Genomic DNA, 18,336 nt, shown 5'->3' with positions numbered 1-18,336 from the left:
CACACACACACACACACACACACACACACACACACACACCTAATCTTGACTTCCAGCAGTTATAGTATAGACAGTAACCATACCCCATTTGCATACTTAGAAAAAAGTTTATTGTTGCTCCGTTTGCACAAAACATTACAATTGACAAAATATACAAAACATATCTCTGAACAAAATTTGAATATAAAAAAAGGTATATATTCTACATTGAGTGCTTTAGCATTCACATTTATGTTTAAGGTCATAATGTATTTCCAGTATGAAATCATAGATATTGTCAGTGGTTTCCTTTCCTTTGCAGTACAAGTCCTTATCTGACTCACCTAATATGAAATGAAATAAATGATATGATATTAAATCCTTTGACATGGGAATATTTAAATGGACTTCTGAACTAGCTTTTTAATATACTTGTTACGCCTGGCTGCACGTTTCTTTTTCTTTTTCTTGGTGTTGCCGCCTGCATTCAAGTTGCTCTTTGACTGCCCCGCTCCATGGTTGTTGGACTGCGATGACCCAACTTTAGTTGTCTGGTAGGATAAAGGAAGGTAAAAAGATTGTATCTTTAAATAACTGGGGCTAAATTGAAGTAGCATCACACATTATAGACAAATTATTTGTTTGTCATTCTCAGAAGTACAAACATTGGTGACAAATCCAAATGCCCAGCTGAAAACTTATTTTAGTTGTTTTCTGTACATACATACAAGTTAAATAAAAAAGTTGATATGTGGAATTTATACAGGCATTCAATACATGTCTCAGTCTATACCTCTAACACTGTTGAGTTGTTGTTGATACGGCTATACTCTCTATTGTCCATGTTGTTAGTTTTGGGCTTGTGCTGTAAAACTATGCATTAGTGCACTGGTTCAGCCTGTGTGATAAGAAAAAGGCTCAGGGCTATGCACTCACCATAACTCAGAGGGAGACGTCATTCATCTTGGCTTTTAGAGAATCCCTGTGCGTGTGTGTGCGCGCATGTGTGTGTGTGTGTGTGTGTGGGGACTTTCTAGGCATTAACCAACACTTCCTAATAGTTCCAACAATCTTTCATCTCATTGCTGTCACTTGTCCGTTCATGACCAGTACTATTATTTTGTTTCACAGTAACTATGGTGACGTAAATCAAGTACACACCTTTATGAAGGGTGTTGGTAGGAAGGTGCAGGGGACACGGCCGTGTTTCTGGTGGAAGGGCAGGACCACAGCGGGATCAACAGGTATCCAGGGCACGAGGCCGGGGACCGGGAGCTTTGGGACTGAGCTGTGGACCTGCTGCAGGTTGTATGCCCCCCGACTCACTTTCCCATTAGCTGCTTTTAATAAGGTCACAAATGGTTCCCCTGCCTTGTGCGCAATCAGGTACTGTCCTTCCTCCAACCTACAAAACCAAATTAAGTCATTGAGGGTGTGTTAAACTCAAAACCCATAGACTGAAACATGTTGAAGCATTCTGAAGGGTTTTGTTCTTTCCAGCTAAATGATGGAGGTGAACAGAGCTTTAAAAAAGCAGAAGGTGACACATGCATTGTGTGTCGTTGAGTAATTGATTGCGTAACCCTCCAACACAACCATGAAGGCAAACTACCGTCGTGTTTTAAGCCCGAGGCTGTCAGACATCATGACTGTATAATCATTTCATCATCTTAAACAGAGCATGAAGAAGATGTGCACACACAACTCATCTGTAGATATTGCCCAACTAAACAATAGAGTTTAAGAAAGAGCCCCAACCACTCTCAAATCAAACCACATTCATCTATGCATATGTTTTTTTTTGGTTTTACACATTAAATATGTTGTGTGCTCTCATTAGGACCATTAATCAAAAACTGTTACTTTACTGCATTAAATCAAAAGCTGTGAAGACAGCCCAGAGTAACATTATTTCTGCAAAAATAATGCGATAAAGATGAAGCATGTCCTCAACAACTTACCCAGTTAGCTTTTTCAGTAGGTGCTGCAGTATATTCAGCGAATTGGAAGGCCTATGGAATGAAAAGAGATATCACCAAGTTGCAGTCTGATTACTTTGGTAGGAATCTAAATTCCAACACTAACTCAGAGGCGTTGATAGCTACCATTAATGAAAAGGCATGGATTATTGATTAACTAAGTGAATCTCAAGTTGACAACATTTTAAATGATATAATCATACAGGGGTGATAAGGTTAATCCTAATCAACATCTGTTGCATCGACACTTACTTGAACCCACAGGAGATGTTCTGTTTCCAGCCGTCAGGCAGCTTTCTCAGCACAGCTACTTTTGATGTGTGCGCATTGATGTGAGCTACAGAGACAGAACGGGAGGATGAAAGATACACTGAGAAAAGAACAAGAGCTACTGAGTGTGCACATCAAGAGCTTCACTTCATCATCAATGCCATTCCTAGTGCTTACAAAGTAATGAGTCTGTGTTGATTTGCCAGCATTGTTACAAGCTTGTTTGTTGGTCCTGTCTCCTTTCATGACTCCCACTGTAGCATGTAATGCATGCTTATTTCCACATGGCCTTCATTCACTTAACTATAGACTGTACTGGAGCCTGTATCCACAGCTATAAATGCACAATTGGGGAATGCCACATGATAAACCACATGATGAACTATGAACTACTAAGCAAAGAAGGAAGTCTTTTATCAGTTGTGCCTGTTGCATAATGGCATTAAGTGGGATATTTTCTATAGGGTTTCCCATAGCTTGAATGTTAACACTGTTTTCTCAACGGCCATTTCTTTTCTCATAATACTAAGACGGAAAGGTCCAACAATTTTTAAACTGCATCCTCTTTCAAAACATCTAGGGTCTCGGATGCCTGATACAGGGTTAGATTCACTTTTTTGGCAAGCCATTCACAGTGAACCTAACCCATAGGGAACCCATATACAAGCTGTACTGACAGTGAAGCTAATGATCCTGGCCAGTATGTCAACTAATATGCCAACAGACTGGATAATTTAGAGACTGCTTTTTGCCAAAGCTCTACATTAGACAGAATAAAAAACTCATTATTCTTTGTAGATGGTGATGTACTTTCCCAGCCAACACCTATACAAGTCAACATATCAATGAACATAGTACAGAAAAAGGATTGGAGTCTTTCCCTGGATCTTAAGCGACAGGTTAGCAGCATGTAAGTCGACAATACAGTATGCATTAGGGAATTTACCTGAAGTTCAAAACAACATTTAGCTGAGCTCTGCACACTGTAATTCCCCACAATCAAATGTGGCTGTAGTTATAGCAACAAAGTAAACTCAATCCCTACACACAGTCACAGCAGGATGGTGAGTCATCTAAAGACTATGCCATTGGTTTGTGGGAAGATCTGCCATGTGGACTCTACTAAACCCTCTGAGGGAGGAAGAAGTGAAAATTCTCTTTTTTTAGCAGCATTTACTTTAACTATTTTCTTGGCAACTATGTTGAAACATTAAAGACTAAAAAGTGACACTCCACATTACACTAGAACTGAGAGCAATTTGGGAACATTTCTGTCTTGATTTTCACTGAATTTAAAATGTATAGGATTGCAAGTAAAAGTAATACTTTGTTTTTTTTACCTATGTAGGATACAGTGCTAGAGTGGAGCAATGTCTCAGTCCACAGCTGGCAAGCCTCACTGCTGCTTAGACACTCAACACCATAACTCAACTGGTACTCCAGCTTGGGCAAGACATGCACTGGCACATACTATTGGGGGCAGGAAAAAAAGGACAGAAATGGGAATGCATATATATTCATTTTATACTTAATATGTGAAGTTACACTATGGAATTATGGAGGATGATAGACTGGTATACCTTATTTTGGCTGTACTGGCCTACTTTTCTGGTATGGGTCAGTGAGACAGAGCTGCATACCATGAGCAGCAAATCTTGCAGACTGTAAAGCTTGTAGAGCAGGTTGCCTTCCTCTGGAGCCTTGTAATCTTGTTCATCCTCAGCACCAGCCTGCAGGTCTTGTGACAGTATTTCTGCATTGGGGGAAATATTGTGCTAATGTTAATTAAGTACATAGACACTTACAAACCTAAAACCACGTAATGAAAATCAATTTGATACTAACTTTTGTGCTCTGTAGCAGTAACGTTGACAACTGGTGCAGATTCATGAGAAGCAGCGCAGGTCTCTCCATCCTGGTTCTGTTTCCTCTCCAAATATGAGGACACACAGGCCTTAACCAGAGACATTGGATGAGAGTGAAGTGAGGGTGCCATACCTTGGGTGGGTGAGTTGGTCTCCTGGGATATGGCGGAGCACTTGGCTGTGTCACTTGCAGAATTGAACATGGCTGTCTGCATGCGCAGGATCTCACCCAGCTGGTCGCCAGATGCGTTTGTTTTTTTGGATTGTCGCCTCTGCTTTGTAACTTTTTGAGGGGAAGAGGACTCTGAATTTACAGGTGCAGACTCGGAGACAGGAGTAATTGGGGAATCTGCAGAGTTTGGAGTGGTCTTAGGCTTATATTGTTCTGTAGGTGTTTTAGCTGGAGACACAGAGTCATCAATTACCAGCTTCTCCTCATCTGAGTCTCCTATAAAAGGCAGCTCTTCATCACTTTCCTGAGCAGAGTCCGTTCTCATTTGTTCAGTTTTTGGCGCAATTGCCTCACTCAGAACTGGCTGAGTTGTCTCCTCTCTTATGGGATCCTCCACACCTGTCAATAAGGTGCCCATCTCTTTGGTCTTACTTAAAGATGGGGAACTTGAAGCTTTTTTAATTTTAACACATGCATCCTGCTCATTCTGTGTCTTCTGCATCTTGGGGGTTTTAATGGGTGCCGTCTCTCCAAATGTCTCCAGGTCAGTAAAGTCCACCTCAAAGTCAAGACCATTGTTTTCAAAAGACACTACGTTTCTTTTTGAGCTCTCCTGATTTAGAAACAGAAAACAAAGAATCGTTGTTCTGATGAAATAAGACCACATACATCATACCCTGTATACCACTACATACCAGTGAGACTTTCTGCTCATCCTCAGGAAGCTCTGTCATTAAATGGAACACATTTGTACTTCCATTCTTCTTGATGGAAAGCTTCAAACTCTCCTCATGGTAGATATGACTCCTCTCTCTCACTGTCATTTCAGTCTTCAGAAGAGGTGAGTCTACGTACACAGTCTTCTTCCCACTATTGCCTTTAAGTATGACACATGAAATATCAGGATGTGTGAAACAGTGCCCCAATGAGGCCATTCAATGTAATTACACACATATTTTTCTCAGATTTCTTTACTGCGGCATACTACATTTCATTCACAAACATGAGTAAAAATGTCTCAACCCTGAAAAATACATTTTTCTTGGTAAATATAATCTATGTAAATGTAATGTGTCCTTGTGTAAAAGTAATACATCCTTAGATTCCAAAATTGCATGAACTTTTTTTTCTGTTGCTCTAAAAATTAAAAATCACTTATTGAGAAGAAATGTAAAGTTCCAAAAATATCTCACCCAATACAAAAAAGAACATTATAACATTGAACTCCTAATGAACTACTAACTTCTCTGTATACACAATGCTATTTTTATTATTCTTTGGCATGAATGTAGCCAGTAAGAACACCTTTGGTGCATTTAAAATGTTTTTTGTAGTTTTTGTTGTGAAGACGTAGGTTACTGTATGTTTATTATTCAGAACACAAAGATTTATTCTAATATCTGGCTTTAATAGGTTAAAATAGGATGATTATTTGGTGGCATTTTTGTCATGCTTTGATTGCTTAAAGTAAACAGCGATACAAAGTGGAGAGAAAGAAAGATGTATTGTTCTTTAGTATTTTGACCCATTGTAAGCAAAGCCTACATTTGCCCTAATTAAACTAACTTCCAACATAACAGCCTGAGTAGATGATGCTGTACCTTTTCCTGGGTTTAATTTGACACAAACAGGCAGTTCCCATTGCTCTCCAAAGTCAGGGCCATGGTTGTCTAGCAGCCTGACGAGGGCATCTCGAGTCAGACACACGTGAGGCTCATAACGAGCACACAGGTTCTCGGCATTACTATCACTGCTGATCGTCTGTAGAAACAGACACAACTAGGTCACACTACCAGAACATCCACTGTATCAGTCAAACAAACACAGGTAACTTCACAACTGTCTATAATTAACTGGACTTTGACAGTACGGTGTGAGACCCGGCATCTTTCAGAAACACAAATAGCACTGGTTTCGCTGAGCAAGACATTAACACCCTCTGGTGTCTTTTGTGAAAACTGCAAGAGCTGAAATGGAGTTACAATAGACCTGCGGTCATGAATCCCATTCTAGCAGTGAAACATCTTTGTGACTTACTTTACTGGAGTAATTAAAAAAGAGAGACAATTGCTTACAGCGTGCATGTCCTTGGCTTTTTTAGCTGGAGGATTCTCTGATGAAACACTCTGATAATCCGATGCAAGCTGTGCATCAGCAGGCACTATCTTGTGGTCTGTAATATCCACATTGCCCTGGAGAAATAAAGGGTACAAATATGGAAATAGAGCAAGTGAATCAACACCAAAAGACTGATTCTGCAATTCAACAATTCAAGTTGTAGTGCTTGAACAGAAAACTGGACAATGGCCATTTTTTAACACATATATGGGACTGGAACAGCTCCTGCGTGATAGTAGCACTTCAAAAGTGAATTACCATGATCAGCAGCTGTTTCTCAAAGGTCAGCTTCAGCCCTGGGTTGAATGTTCCCCCTGTCAAACTAGTCATCTCATGGATCTGGTAGAGCTCAGGAAATGTCTTAATGCGCTCCAAACACCCCCTGAAGAACTCCTGAAAAACAAATTAGGGCCCTATGTTTAAATACTTATGAAAAAAAACATCTCACAGAGCTGATGACAGGTACAATCCTTGCAGTATCAGTACCTCTGAATATTGCATAGCTCCCTGTGATATGAAGTTGTAGTCGTCAGCACATATTCTGGCCACATCTTGCAGGTACCTCATGAACTGCATCACTTCATTGTTGACTCGTGCCTTTAAGTTCTGAAATATTAGAGCCGGTTATTTTAAGAAGCGATGCAATAAGGACTGACAGGATTAAAATACCATTAAGGAGAGAATGTTGGTACCTGTGGAGGATCTCTTGTTTTTTTACTCATCAAAATGCCAAGATACGTCTTCTGTTCTTGGCTAGACAGGCTGGACATACACGGGAGGGGCAGTCTGGGTTCAGGGTAAACAGCCCCGGCCTCATTCTCAACCTGCTTAAATTTTACTCTTGATTTTTCAGTATCCTTACATTGCTCTGCATCTCCCCCAGCATTGTCGGCACACAGATCGTCACTGTCAGAGCTGTCCCAACAGGACTCGTTGCACGCTGCAGCTTCTTTTGTGAAAGGAGTGCAGGAGGCTTTTGCAGCCCCACAGTCCTGTTTTATGTTCTCTACAGGACTTAGGGAAAGAGAAAAAAATATTAGGGGAAAAAACATGTCAGATAAACGTTCACTAGTTAGCCTTTAAAAGCAGAGTAAAATGCACCTGAACTGATGTATTACATCACATGTTAATTGACATACCTTTGGAGAAAGGCCCACAGTTCTCTGATATTAGGTGCAAGTGAATATTTGTCATAGAGATCTTTGGTAAAGAAGGGAGCCTCAGGGACTGGAGGGTCCTCCCTTATTTTAAAAAGAGAAAATAAATCATTGCAGAGCCTGTATTGTACCCAAAACATTCACAACTGTTTTTGTACTGGGACAGACTTACATTTATTTTGACATGCAAGACAGAATAACTTAATTGGTGTCTCCAAGTTGCAGTGGTAGGGTAGTGCACATTATAAATAACCATTACTCTACAGAATGGATGACTCAGGAGTAATGGCATTCTTTTCTGTTTTCCAAAAAAAAAAAAAAAAAAAAACAGTGTTTAAGTTTAAGTCTGTGTAAAAGCAATGAGTTTGACATGAAATTAATCTTCAGAAGCCGGCAACTCCTTTTCAAAGATTTACTGTAAAAAATACAAGTTACAAGATCCATTTGTTATGTTAACTTGTCTTGCTCGGAAGACAAATTAACTCCAACAAATTGACATCACCAATAGTTAATCTAGTTAGTTAAAAAAATGTCGACATTCAATTGTCCAGAAGACATAATATCAGCCATAGCTGTTATATTATATTACAGCATATGTCTGCACATTTCTTTTCTTATTATGGCCCTTATATCAGGCATTAATGTTTACCACTTTCCAAACAAAACAAAAATTCGAATTGCATAATAGGATAAAGAATAGTCAAATAAATAAAATCATAATGTACACTACACACGTTTATTTATTAATTATTTATTTATTACACATTTATTGGATGAGCACCCAGTAAACATCCAGTAAGCAACAGCTGTGCGTGGGCAATCTATATTTAATATTTACATGTTTTAATCGACAATTGTGCCATTCGAGTTATAACTATAAATAGTTTCTTCCTGATTTGTTTGAAATAGCAAAAGGTCTTTATCTGAATGAAATATAACAACAAAAAATGTAACGCTTCTGTGCTTACTGATAAGGTCCTACTGATAGGACAATTGTGTTATGTTGTACATAAGTATGCGAGTATAACTCATATAGGGTATAACTAGTGCAGTGTTACTATGAAATTTACCTTACAGCTAGATAAGATGACTCATCTAGTGTTCATACTGTTATCCGTGATAATGGAGTAGCCTAACTAAATTAGCTAGGTTCACACGACCTGTAGTAGTCGACTAACGGATCATATGCGCTGCATGTGTCTGATGCTAACGTACACAGCATCAAGTCAGGTAGAATAACCTTACATATCGTCCTGTTTCAACCTTTAAAATACAAGCTAACGTTATCGCGACGTCGTTATGATTCGCAACATTGTAGCGTTAAATCACGGCAACATCTTAATTGGATAACGTTAGCGTGCTGAAGCAAGAACACCACAGTGCTGTAGCTAGTTAATGTTATAGCCATAGAAAGTAGGTTATAGCTAACGTTAAGTTAGTAGAAAATAAACATCCTGCCAAGAAGAACGACACAAAGGCGTTGTCCAATACAATAAATTGTTGTCAAGATAGGTTAGTAAGAAGAACAGGACATGTAACGTTATATGGCTTAGCTAAAAAATAAAAACAACGCTAAAGATTTCGTTCGACTAAAAAATCTTCGTGTTTTACTTATGTTAAACGTCAACTTCCTGTCACACTAAAATAGCTTGACTGTCAGGTTAGCATGGTGCAGGTTGCTACAAACGAATAATAGCTACACAAACTGTAACATATTGTCCGGTTAAGCGCACTTTTATTATACAAGTAACGTTAGCTAACGTTTGGTAAGCATTGGAGCTGACAGTCTCAACACGACTCTGGGGCGCTAACTAGCTTGTTAGCTAACATTAGCCTGCCCAAAGTTAATGTAGCTAGGTTAGTTAGCTAGCTAGTTGAATTGCCTGCATTGTCACAAAATCTACCACTGACATTCGGCAAATGTTTGCAGTCATAAATATTACTTACCATACCAGCTCCATTATGGTCACTACCAAGCGGTCTGCAGGAATGACAACATTGAAGCTACTGTAAATATATGAGCTAACAAACGTTTGACAGGTGACATTCTTCGTCTGGTAAAATGATGTTGACATTAAAGCGCCTTGTGTGCATTGCTGCCCCCCTCCGGACATTGACTATACTCGATCTGCCTATCTTTATTACTTTGTATTTGAATCATAGACTGTAAAAAATAATTAGATCTGGCTTTGTTGGCCACAATATCTTACGTATGTTTCAAATAATTCTCTTTACTTAGCTAAGTTATGAAAGGAACTTGTCCAGCACTTTTTGCTGCAGTCTTCTCAGCGAGTTAGCCCCAGCTCCATGCAGACACTTTCTACACAGACATAGGCTACCTGGATCTCTTGCATTTTACACCCGTAATGCTATGCACATCTGGCTCAGGCATCAGGTTACATGTAGGCCTACTATTGTTTTGGTGAATTCTAATGAAATATAGAAAGCATTATCTTGACACAAATAACTCAAAACCTCTTATTGGTCTCATCTTGTTTGGAATGGAAAGAATGCTTTTTCTTATGCATTAGGCTAATGATAAAATTGACATATTTGCACATATTTTAAGGAGATGTACATGTGTGAATTTTGAATTATTTTTTCATAACTTTATCACAACACTTCATCAAATTGGGCATGGTATCACATACATTAATAATTCGTGAAAGCTCAGAAACTACCACTCCACACTCCCATTCACCTGCAGATTTTACATTTTCAAGTTACCACAGATTCCTTTCATAGCTCTCTAATTGGACATAATTGCTCATTGTCTCATCAATAAACACATTTTGATTGATGAATCTAAGAATCTTGTTTGAATTTAAATATGATAGACCACTCAAGTTCTCATATTGCTTAAATGGTTCTGCAGCTTGATGTGTATTTGGCCAGGAATGTATTTACACTGTTTAAGTACTTCTTAGATAAAAAATGTCTTTGAATATGTTTTCTTAATCATTTTTTTAGTGTGGGCTTAACATGTTGTCATACCTTTGTTCAGATTTTCATAGCCAGCTATACAAATTTAGATTAGTCACAGATTTAGATTTGTTCTCAGAATTTAGAGAGTACGTGCCCGGAGTGAGGCTACCACTAAATACTGATACATTAATTTGAGCTGTTAGGCATGATAAAATGACTGTGAATCAAAAATATGCAATTTGATTAATTTGGTTAAAAAGACAGTGAGCTAAAGAGAGAGAGCAGACAACAGAGACAGATAAAAAGTCAGGAAATAAAAGCCCATTACAAGCGGTAAATTTTATTATGGGATAACAGCACATAAAGCACATCTAAAATCGATGTGTCCAATGCACTTTTAATAAAGGTAATATTAAAGGTACAGTTTCTAAGTACAATATAACAACATTCATATTAGAATGAAAAGTATTTAAAAGACAACATTAAATTTCTTATTTTTCTTTACAGCTGTATTTACAAAATGAATCAAAATACTTATTTTCATATTTAAGAATCAGACAAGAAGGAGCAAAACTACGTTTGTGAATAGACTACCTGCTAAAGAGAGTTCAAAAGAGCTGGATAAAAAGGTACATGATCATCTGTCCCCATTTTAACATCAGTAGCAAACATGTGACTTAGAAATTTGTGACAACCACACACTAGTTTCGGCTTTCCCATCATTTGCACTGCTTTTACATGGAAAAAAGAATCCACCCACCCTTCATGTTAAGTTACCCAAACCGACTGAGCACACATTAAACACAGAACATTAAAGAAATCCAGATGTGTTGTATGCCTCTTTTACAAACAACTACTTGATATACAATGCATTAGTAAATCTCACTGAAATAAAAAAGTTGATATAAAACAAACAGAAAGTGAAGAAATGTGGGTTACCTGTTCAAAAAAAGGGGAACGTTTCTGTAATATTGTCTGCGAGCATTTATTTGACCATTCTAGTTCAACATGAAACAAACTTCCCAGTTATGTTTCTCAAAAAACAAGGTGAGGGGTGACATATACACTCTAAACGGACCATCTGTACATTAAAACCCTTTAACATCAACCCACGTGAAAATGATTAACATCACAAAAAGAAAGAGTCTGAAAAAACATTTGAAGCATGTGTGAGTTGAGAATTCATCATCCTCATGTACAAAATACATTGTCACTTCATTACACGTCTGGAAAACCACAAAAAAAGACAATCAGAACCATGTATGCATCTTGTTACACCGAGAGGCACTCAGTGTGATACGTTGTGAATTATTGCAAGCATATTCTCACTGATATTTGCTACAGAGTGGAGAGAAAAGGTCAACTTTGTCCTCAAATGGCAATTATTTCATGTACATTTGTAACACTTCATGTGGTGCAAGAGTTGTACACCACTGGTCTGAAGAAACCAGTTTCAGGGTAGTCTAAAATGGGGAATAACAAAAGCATACTGAGGCTCTGTTTATTAAAATCCAAGCACCACTTCCCTGCATCAGGTAAAGCAGACACAAGAGAGGTAAATATTTAGTATCTTTAACCTGACAAACTATAGCCTCAGTGAGTGGTTTTTACAATCAGACAAAGAAAAAAAAACACAATACTGCTGTTTTAGTTTGAATATTATCATTTTTCCACAAACCAGAAAAGCAACCTTAAATAGTTTGTTAATTAGCAGATACTAGCTTTGCTATAAGTCAGAAGGAAATAAGTGCCTTATCCCAATACTAGCACACTGATACAGGTACTGGCTGGGTAATTTTACCACTATCATTTTCATTATTATCATTATTATTTATTGAGTCCTAATATCAATAATACATTAATATGCAATGAAATGAATGGACTAATAGGGCGGCCAGGCTTAGGAATCAATACTTTGTTCACAAAATGAACTTACCTAACACCACACATCAGGGCAACACAAAATAAATGTCAGCACACCCTCTCTATCAAACTAATCCTAAAGGAGGGAAGCAAACTAGTAAACAGAGTTATCGTACAATATGGTGTAATTGATAAACAGATAAATAGATTCACTGGGTAGGCCTTAGTAGCAGTATTTTCCTCTTACCTATACAGACAGAAATAACAAAGCTACCTTTATACATGTGATCAATAATAACATTAAATATGGTGAATGAACAGCCGAGAATGAGGGAGAGAGAAAGTGAGAAAATAAGATTTACAGCATACAGGCCATATCAAGTTCTTAGTTCTCCACCTGGGAACAGAACTGGTCAAATATACAGATGAAACATAAAAACATCCACGAAATCAACACGAAATAAACAAAAAAGGTGATAAATAATAGGTGTATTTACATGCAGATGTTCAAAGACTATTATGCACAAAAGAAACAAAAATAATACACAGACATGTATTATTGCTTGACATTCGAATATGGCTAAAAGTTGCTTTTATTTAATTTTTTTAAACTATATTCTTAAACATATTTTTAATCATAAATCCTTATCAGCTGTGCTTTGGAAAATGAGTTCTGTTAAAATGTGATGACTGACTCATAATTCTGGGTAACACACCGACACTCCAGCACAACTTTAAGCGTGACATAACACTGATCTTCACAATTTATGGCCGAGAAGACTCATTTTCACAATTTACACTCCAGAATTCATTACAGCTCAGGCTGTGGCTGCGCTGTCCGAACTAATAGCGAAGCATGTTTTCGCTGTGAAGCTGGTCAATGTTGCCTCACAGCATTCTGCAACCTATCAATTGTTGAAGGCGTTATGTCATGCTTTTAAAACCTACACCTATTATGGATGGATCAAGCTCAGCATTTCCAAAACCTTTTTTTTTTTTTTTTTTATAAAGTCCAAAATAAAAACCTCGTCCACATAACCCTATTCCTCTGTTATTATTAAAGCCTTGTCTGGGGTTTATTTTATTCACACACTGTGAGAACAGACACACACACACACACACACACACACACACACACACACACACACACACACACACACACACACACTTTTGCTTTTTACAAACAGACAACAGAGCAGAGACAGAAGGACCAGCACATATTACTGTATACTATACACTGATTGAATAGCACACTTAGTATCAATCCCTTACTTAAATCGGGATATCTCAAGTGAGAATATACAGAAGGACATCACTCTACAGGCCCGTGTGAAGGTGCAGTTTATAGACACAAGTATCCGTGTGTTTGATGACCATTTTCTGCTATCCTGCCAATATCAATACCAGAACATAAGATGAAAACAGAGCAATGGGGCATTTTGTTCTAGACTGAGAGTAAACGTCACCAGTTTGAATCAACTGAATAAATAAAAGCAAAAAAGGATGATGACTGCACTGTAGAGACCCGTAATTGTAACACAAGGCATATTGCTTGTTTTATATTGTAGAACACATTACATGCCACTTGCATGAAAAACAAGTTTTCACTGTTATAAGAAAAGAACCGTTTTGGTGGTAGACCTTAGCTGATCATATTTGAGAAAATACTGAATTGTTTTATGTGACCATCAAGCCATATTACAACAGTGGAATCATTTTCAAAAAACACACCAGTTTTTTTTTTTTTTTTTTCAAATAAATAACAGGATATCAGCCAAACCTCCATCTCTTAATTGCTTTCTGAACAGTAAGTGCTGTACTGCATGTTCAGTGTGCTAGGCCTCCTCCTCTCATCAATCAAGTGCTTTTACAAGACCTCATAAATTCACATAAGAGCTAATCAAATGCTCTGCAACTGTCCAGAGGAAAGTGAGCTGCTTCTTCGGTCTACCTGTTACCTCCCTGAGCGTTCACACCTCATCCTCTTTCGCTGCTCTTGGCGGGCCACTGGGCCTCTCAACCTGGATTGTCTAGCAGTGTTCCAGACTGGGTTTCTTTTGCTGGGAGACTGAGGTTTACTAGTCGTAGAGGGCTTGTGCATATCCAAATAGCATTGGATCATCATAACAGAAATTATTACTTAGGTACAGCATATCTACTACAACCCAAACACAACGGATTTAGTATTGCATAAGAATATTTGGTTTTTCTAACAAAGAGGGTTATCATTTTTAAAGACCCTGATGACACCGTTTGAAACCTAAACTGATTTTTGTGTGACAGGAATATGCTGTGTGCTGATAAAACTGCGGTTTGTAAAAGTGATGGGGTTTGTTGCTTTTTTTTTTTTACAAATGAGATTTTCTTGAACTTGACCGTAGGGGCGCAGTGGTCTTTGAGTGGCTGGGGGCCTCCTAAGGACATCCATAATGTAAAATTCTGATGAATATTCAACTGTTAAATCTCAACCACTTCTGATGGAACATCCCTGACAAAAACACAAACTAAACCTAATGAGTACAAACAAACGTCCTCTCAAACAGAAAGCGCAAAAGAAACTCTTCCCTGAGGGGTGACAGCACAAGGCATTAACGCCTTGTACAGATTGCACGGCAGAGGAATGATAAGTGTGCAAACAGAAAACAAAAGACAAACAACTGGATTCTATGTTACGGTTGGTGACAGATGTATCAACATGCTTTGTTGGGTTTCTAAAGGGATATCATTTTTTTTCTTTCTTTTTTTCTCTTTTTTTTAAAGATATTTCTAAAAGCCGCTACTGAGATTGCTGGAATGTCTTAGGAATCCATTCTACACATTATAGACGAGTAGACTGGAAAGCGGAAGCAACGACTACAGTTTGGCACATCCAGGGTTTTTTCTACCACTTTACTACCACACTGACAAGAAAGACACACTCAACAAAACAGAAGCACAACAACAAAGCATTCTGAAAATAGCACTTGTCCTACCATTTTTATGTTTCTTCCCTAATCATACAAACAACAGCTAGTCTAATTATTGCAGGGATATAGTTAAGTGCTACCTGACATCTTTTTCTCTCCCTCATTCTCTTTCATGAGTTTATTAACCAAAACATGTTACAAAAATAGAAGCTTTACTACCAGACAAGGCTTTGAATATTCACTTTCCCTTTACTGTTCCTTCTGTGTCCTGTTGTGGTGTTGCTGAGGCTGTGGTGAGAAGGCAGATAAAGTCACTTTATAAAGTCACTATACAAAACAACAACAACAAAACACTCAAAACATTTTGACAGAATGTGCTTTTAGGTTAGACCCTGTATCTTTGTCATTAGGCTGTCAACTTGCTTGCTGTATCTTTACATTCCACTAGATGGAACAATTGGACTAAAGTCTGTGTGTGTGTGTGTGTGTGTGTGTGTGTGTGTGTGTGTGTGTGTGTGTGTGTGTGTGTGTGTGTGTGTGTGTGTGTGTGTGTTGAATGTGGATCTTCCCAGTCCGACCCACAGCTATTCATGTTGATTTGTAAGACCTGGCTAAGATGTGACATTTCTGTGTTTCCTTGTGGCCTTCTTTACATAATTCGTGAGGTTTTTCAAACTAAAATTAGTACTAAATATGTAGAAATCGATCGAGAAAGCCAAGAGACTGTAACGTCACTTCAAGGTTTGTTGGCCTTATTGTACGTGTGCATTCTCCCTAAAAGGAGTATCAGAGCTACATTTGGACAGGTGTCATGGAAGCGGTTGTTGAGGTAACAGGGGATAGAGCTCCTCTAACCTGCCTTCTCATCCATGCCTCTTTGTTCACCAACCAGCAGCCTCTCCAGCAATCCTAACAAACAGCCCTTACACTTCCAGACCAGTATCATCTGCAGCTCCCAGGACTAGCCTCTGTGACCATGGTTCAACTTGTATTTCTTGTGCACATGCAACACATCACTAGGTAAATATACAAGTCTTAAATTAAAGAAAGGTGTAAATAAAAGTGCCTTATCAATTCAACAATTAAGAATGGTCTAACTACTAATATCATACATGTTATTTAAAATAGATTCTATAAACATTACTTTTTTCTGTATAGTAAGTACTTATGACCATATACCCTGTAGTACATTATAAAACAGGTGGAATGGACCCTTTTCATTGTGTTGGTGCCCTGTGCTTCCCCAGGGCACCTGTCCAGAGAAGGATTAATAGCAGATGGCCTTACATGATTTCACTATGCAACAATGGTGGATGGAGTCTTTGACAGCTAAAATCATTGCGTTTTCATTAGAATTACCAGAATTCTTTTCTTTTCTTTTTTTTAACGATTGTCCATAGAGAGGTGCCGGTTGCATTACCATGCCGACAGACCCTCCCTCAAAGTCGCTGTGAGTTTTCAATCCATGAACTGCGTCCAAAAAATATGACTGAACACAAGAGAAAAAGGGCTGAACTTGACCAAAATGTGCGCATTTGTCAGCTGTTTATTTCAGTTTGGGGAGATAGGGATAATACCAAAACTGTTTTGGGAATGTAATCTGAAAAATAACACTGATGTGGATTTATCTTTTAATTGAAGACGTCTTCAGCTATTTCAATTCCAAAATCAACTCAGTAATTGTTTACACAATTACAAGTCAGATGCACAGGTAAATCATAATAATGGCAATTCAATAAATACTGGTGAGAATGAATGAGTGAAATTAAGTGAATCATGAGTTCCATGTTAGAAATGCGCAAAAGAGGGTCAAGTTCAACCAGACAGAAATTATTTGTCCCTATCTCCTCTTCATGTCCCATGGGGTGTCGGGTCCCACAAGTCTTCCAAAGAGAACTAAATTTGATAAAGTAAACCTTGAGAATCAACTCCCTAAGCCCTCCCCTTTAATGTAAAAGAAGAAGTTGAACAGCCTGCCATCTGTCCGCTCTGGTTTGTGCAGGGCACCAATAAAGTGTCTCAGATTCCTCCTCTTCCACATTCCCCTACGGTGGGCACACTGGCACCTGGCAGGGCTGCTACCCGTCAACGGGCATGGACTGCTCAAAGTCTGATCCGAACAGCTCCTTGTATAAGGGGGGGAAGTGGGCACGCACAATGTCTGGGTATATTGCTTTGAAAGCTGTAAGCTTCTCTGTATGCCTACTGCACAGCGCTCGCAGTGTCGACACTTTGCATATCAACTGTGGAGAGAGAGGAGACAGGTTGTTTAGATTCACAAGGAGGCAAGGACATGGAGTAATGGTAGTGAAAAACATTCCTCCCTACAGTGTATTCCCTCTAACACAGGACAAACAGACTTGTAAATATTGAGACAAGCATTCTGCCACAAAGAAAACTTGACACTTCATATTATGAAGCTGGTACAATTGATATATTGCCACTTCTCTACTGATTTCATGTAACATTATAAATGTTTCCCCTGAAATCTGTCGTAGTTTAATGTAATGCACTAAAAATGGTTGATGGCCTGTGGATAAAGATCCTAAACAGTGGGAGATTGCACTGCTACAAGGTTAGAGCAAGCTTAGTAGACATAACAAAATAACATAATGGATGGAGTGTGTACTGCATAGCACTGTACCTTTGTAAGTATCCCATCCTCTCTGTGGTTCTTTTGCAGGACGTGCTGGAGAGCCAGTTGGATCTTCTGCTGGAGTTTCTCAACCTTCACCTTCTCCTGGAGCCAAGACCGGTCTGTAAGGTAAATTATCATGTTTTGTTACTGTAAAAAACACATATAGGCCCCTGAAAAGTCAACTAATGCAAAAAGGAAATGATGCAATGCCACTAATATATGATACTAATTGACAGAGAAAAACAGGAGGGCAACCGCGTTCCTTTTCGTGGTGAATGTGCGTCTACTTTTTCCCCTCTTTGCACTGTGAGTGACACCTACCAGCAGACATCAACACAAAGGCGGAGAACAGGGCGATCTCATCCTCAGACAGGTGCATAGAACACAAGTTTTTCCCAAACTCGAAGACGGAGCTGATCAAGTCATCACAGCCTGCCACAGCAAAGGACACAGAGAGAGGGCTT

The 18,336-nt window shown here is 38.6% G+C and overlaps 2 protein-coding genes across 7 annotated transcripts in view; both read right to left on the bottom strand.

Annotated features, from left to right (window-relative positions):
• Positions 1–87: 87 nt before the first annotated feature.
• On the bottom strand, positions 88–9,621 carry ice2 (interactor of little elongator complex ELL subunit 2). 5 transcript variants are annotated; one of them, XM_078256992.1, is made up of 16 exons: positions 9,488–9,578; positions 7,713–7,838; positions 7,523–7,624; positions 7,076–7,397; positions 6,870–6,989; positions 6,642–6,776; positions 6,341–6,457; positions 5,867–6,026; positions 4,961–5,142; positions 4,074–4,878; positions 3,809–3,981; positions 3,569–3,698; positions 2,211–2,295; positions 1,941–1,991; positions 1,141–1,384; positions 88–530 (listed from the first exon to the last, which is right to left on the bottom strand). In XM_078256992.1, coding segments are annotated over exons 2-16 (2,781 nt in total). In that variant the 5' UTR covers positions 7,715–7,838; positions 9,488–9,578; the 3' UTR covers positions 88–377. The 5 variants fall into 5 exon arrangements, with proteins under 5 accessions (XP_078113118.1, XP_078113120.1, XP_078113117.1 ...); XM_078256994.1 differs by having other exon boundaries at positions 7,076–7,389; XM_078256991.1 differs by lacking the exon at positions 7,713–7,838 and having other exon boundaries at positions 9,488–9,621.
• Positions 9,622–10,779: 1,158 nt separating this feature from the next.
• Positions 10,780–18,336, bottom strand: part of roraa (RAR-related orphan receptor A, paralog a) — a 187,677-nt gene continuing 180,120 nt past the window's right edge. For both annotated transcript variants that reach the window (XM_078256988.1, XM_078256989.1), the window contains 3 exons: positions 18,194–18,304; positions 17,879–17,991; positions 10,780–17,477 (listed from right to left, as the gene is read on the bottom strand). In XM_078256988.1, the coding sequence (XP_078113114.1) occupies positions 17,313–17,477; positions 17,879–17,991; positions 18,194–18,304 (389 nt within the window). In that variant the 3' untranslated portion in view covers positions 10,780–17,312. The remainder of the gene's footprint in view (positions 17,478–17,878; positions 17,992–18,193; positions 18,305–18,336) is intronic.

This window comes from Sander vitreus, chromosome 8, assembly GCF_031162955.1.
Source record: "Sander vitreus isolate 19-12246 chromosome 8, sanVit1, whole genome shotgun sequence".
Classification (NCBI taxonomy): Eukaryota; Metazoa; Chordata; class Actinopteri; order Perciformes; family Percidae; genus Sander; species Sander vitreus.
This window is presented reverse-complemented; position numbering and strand designations above follow the sequence as displayed.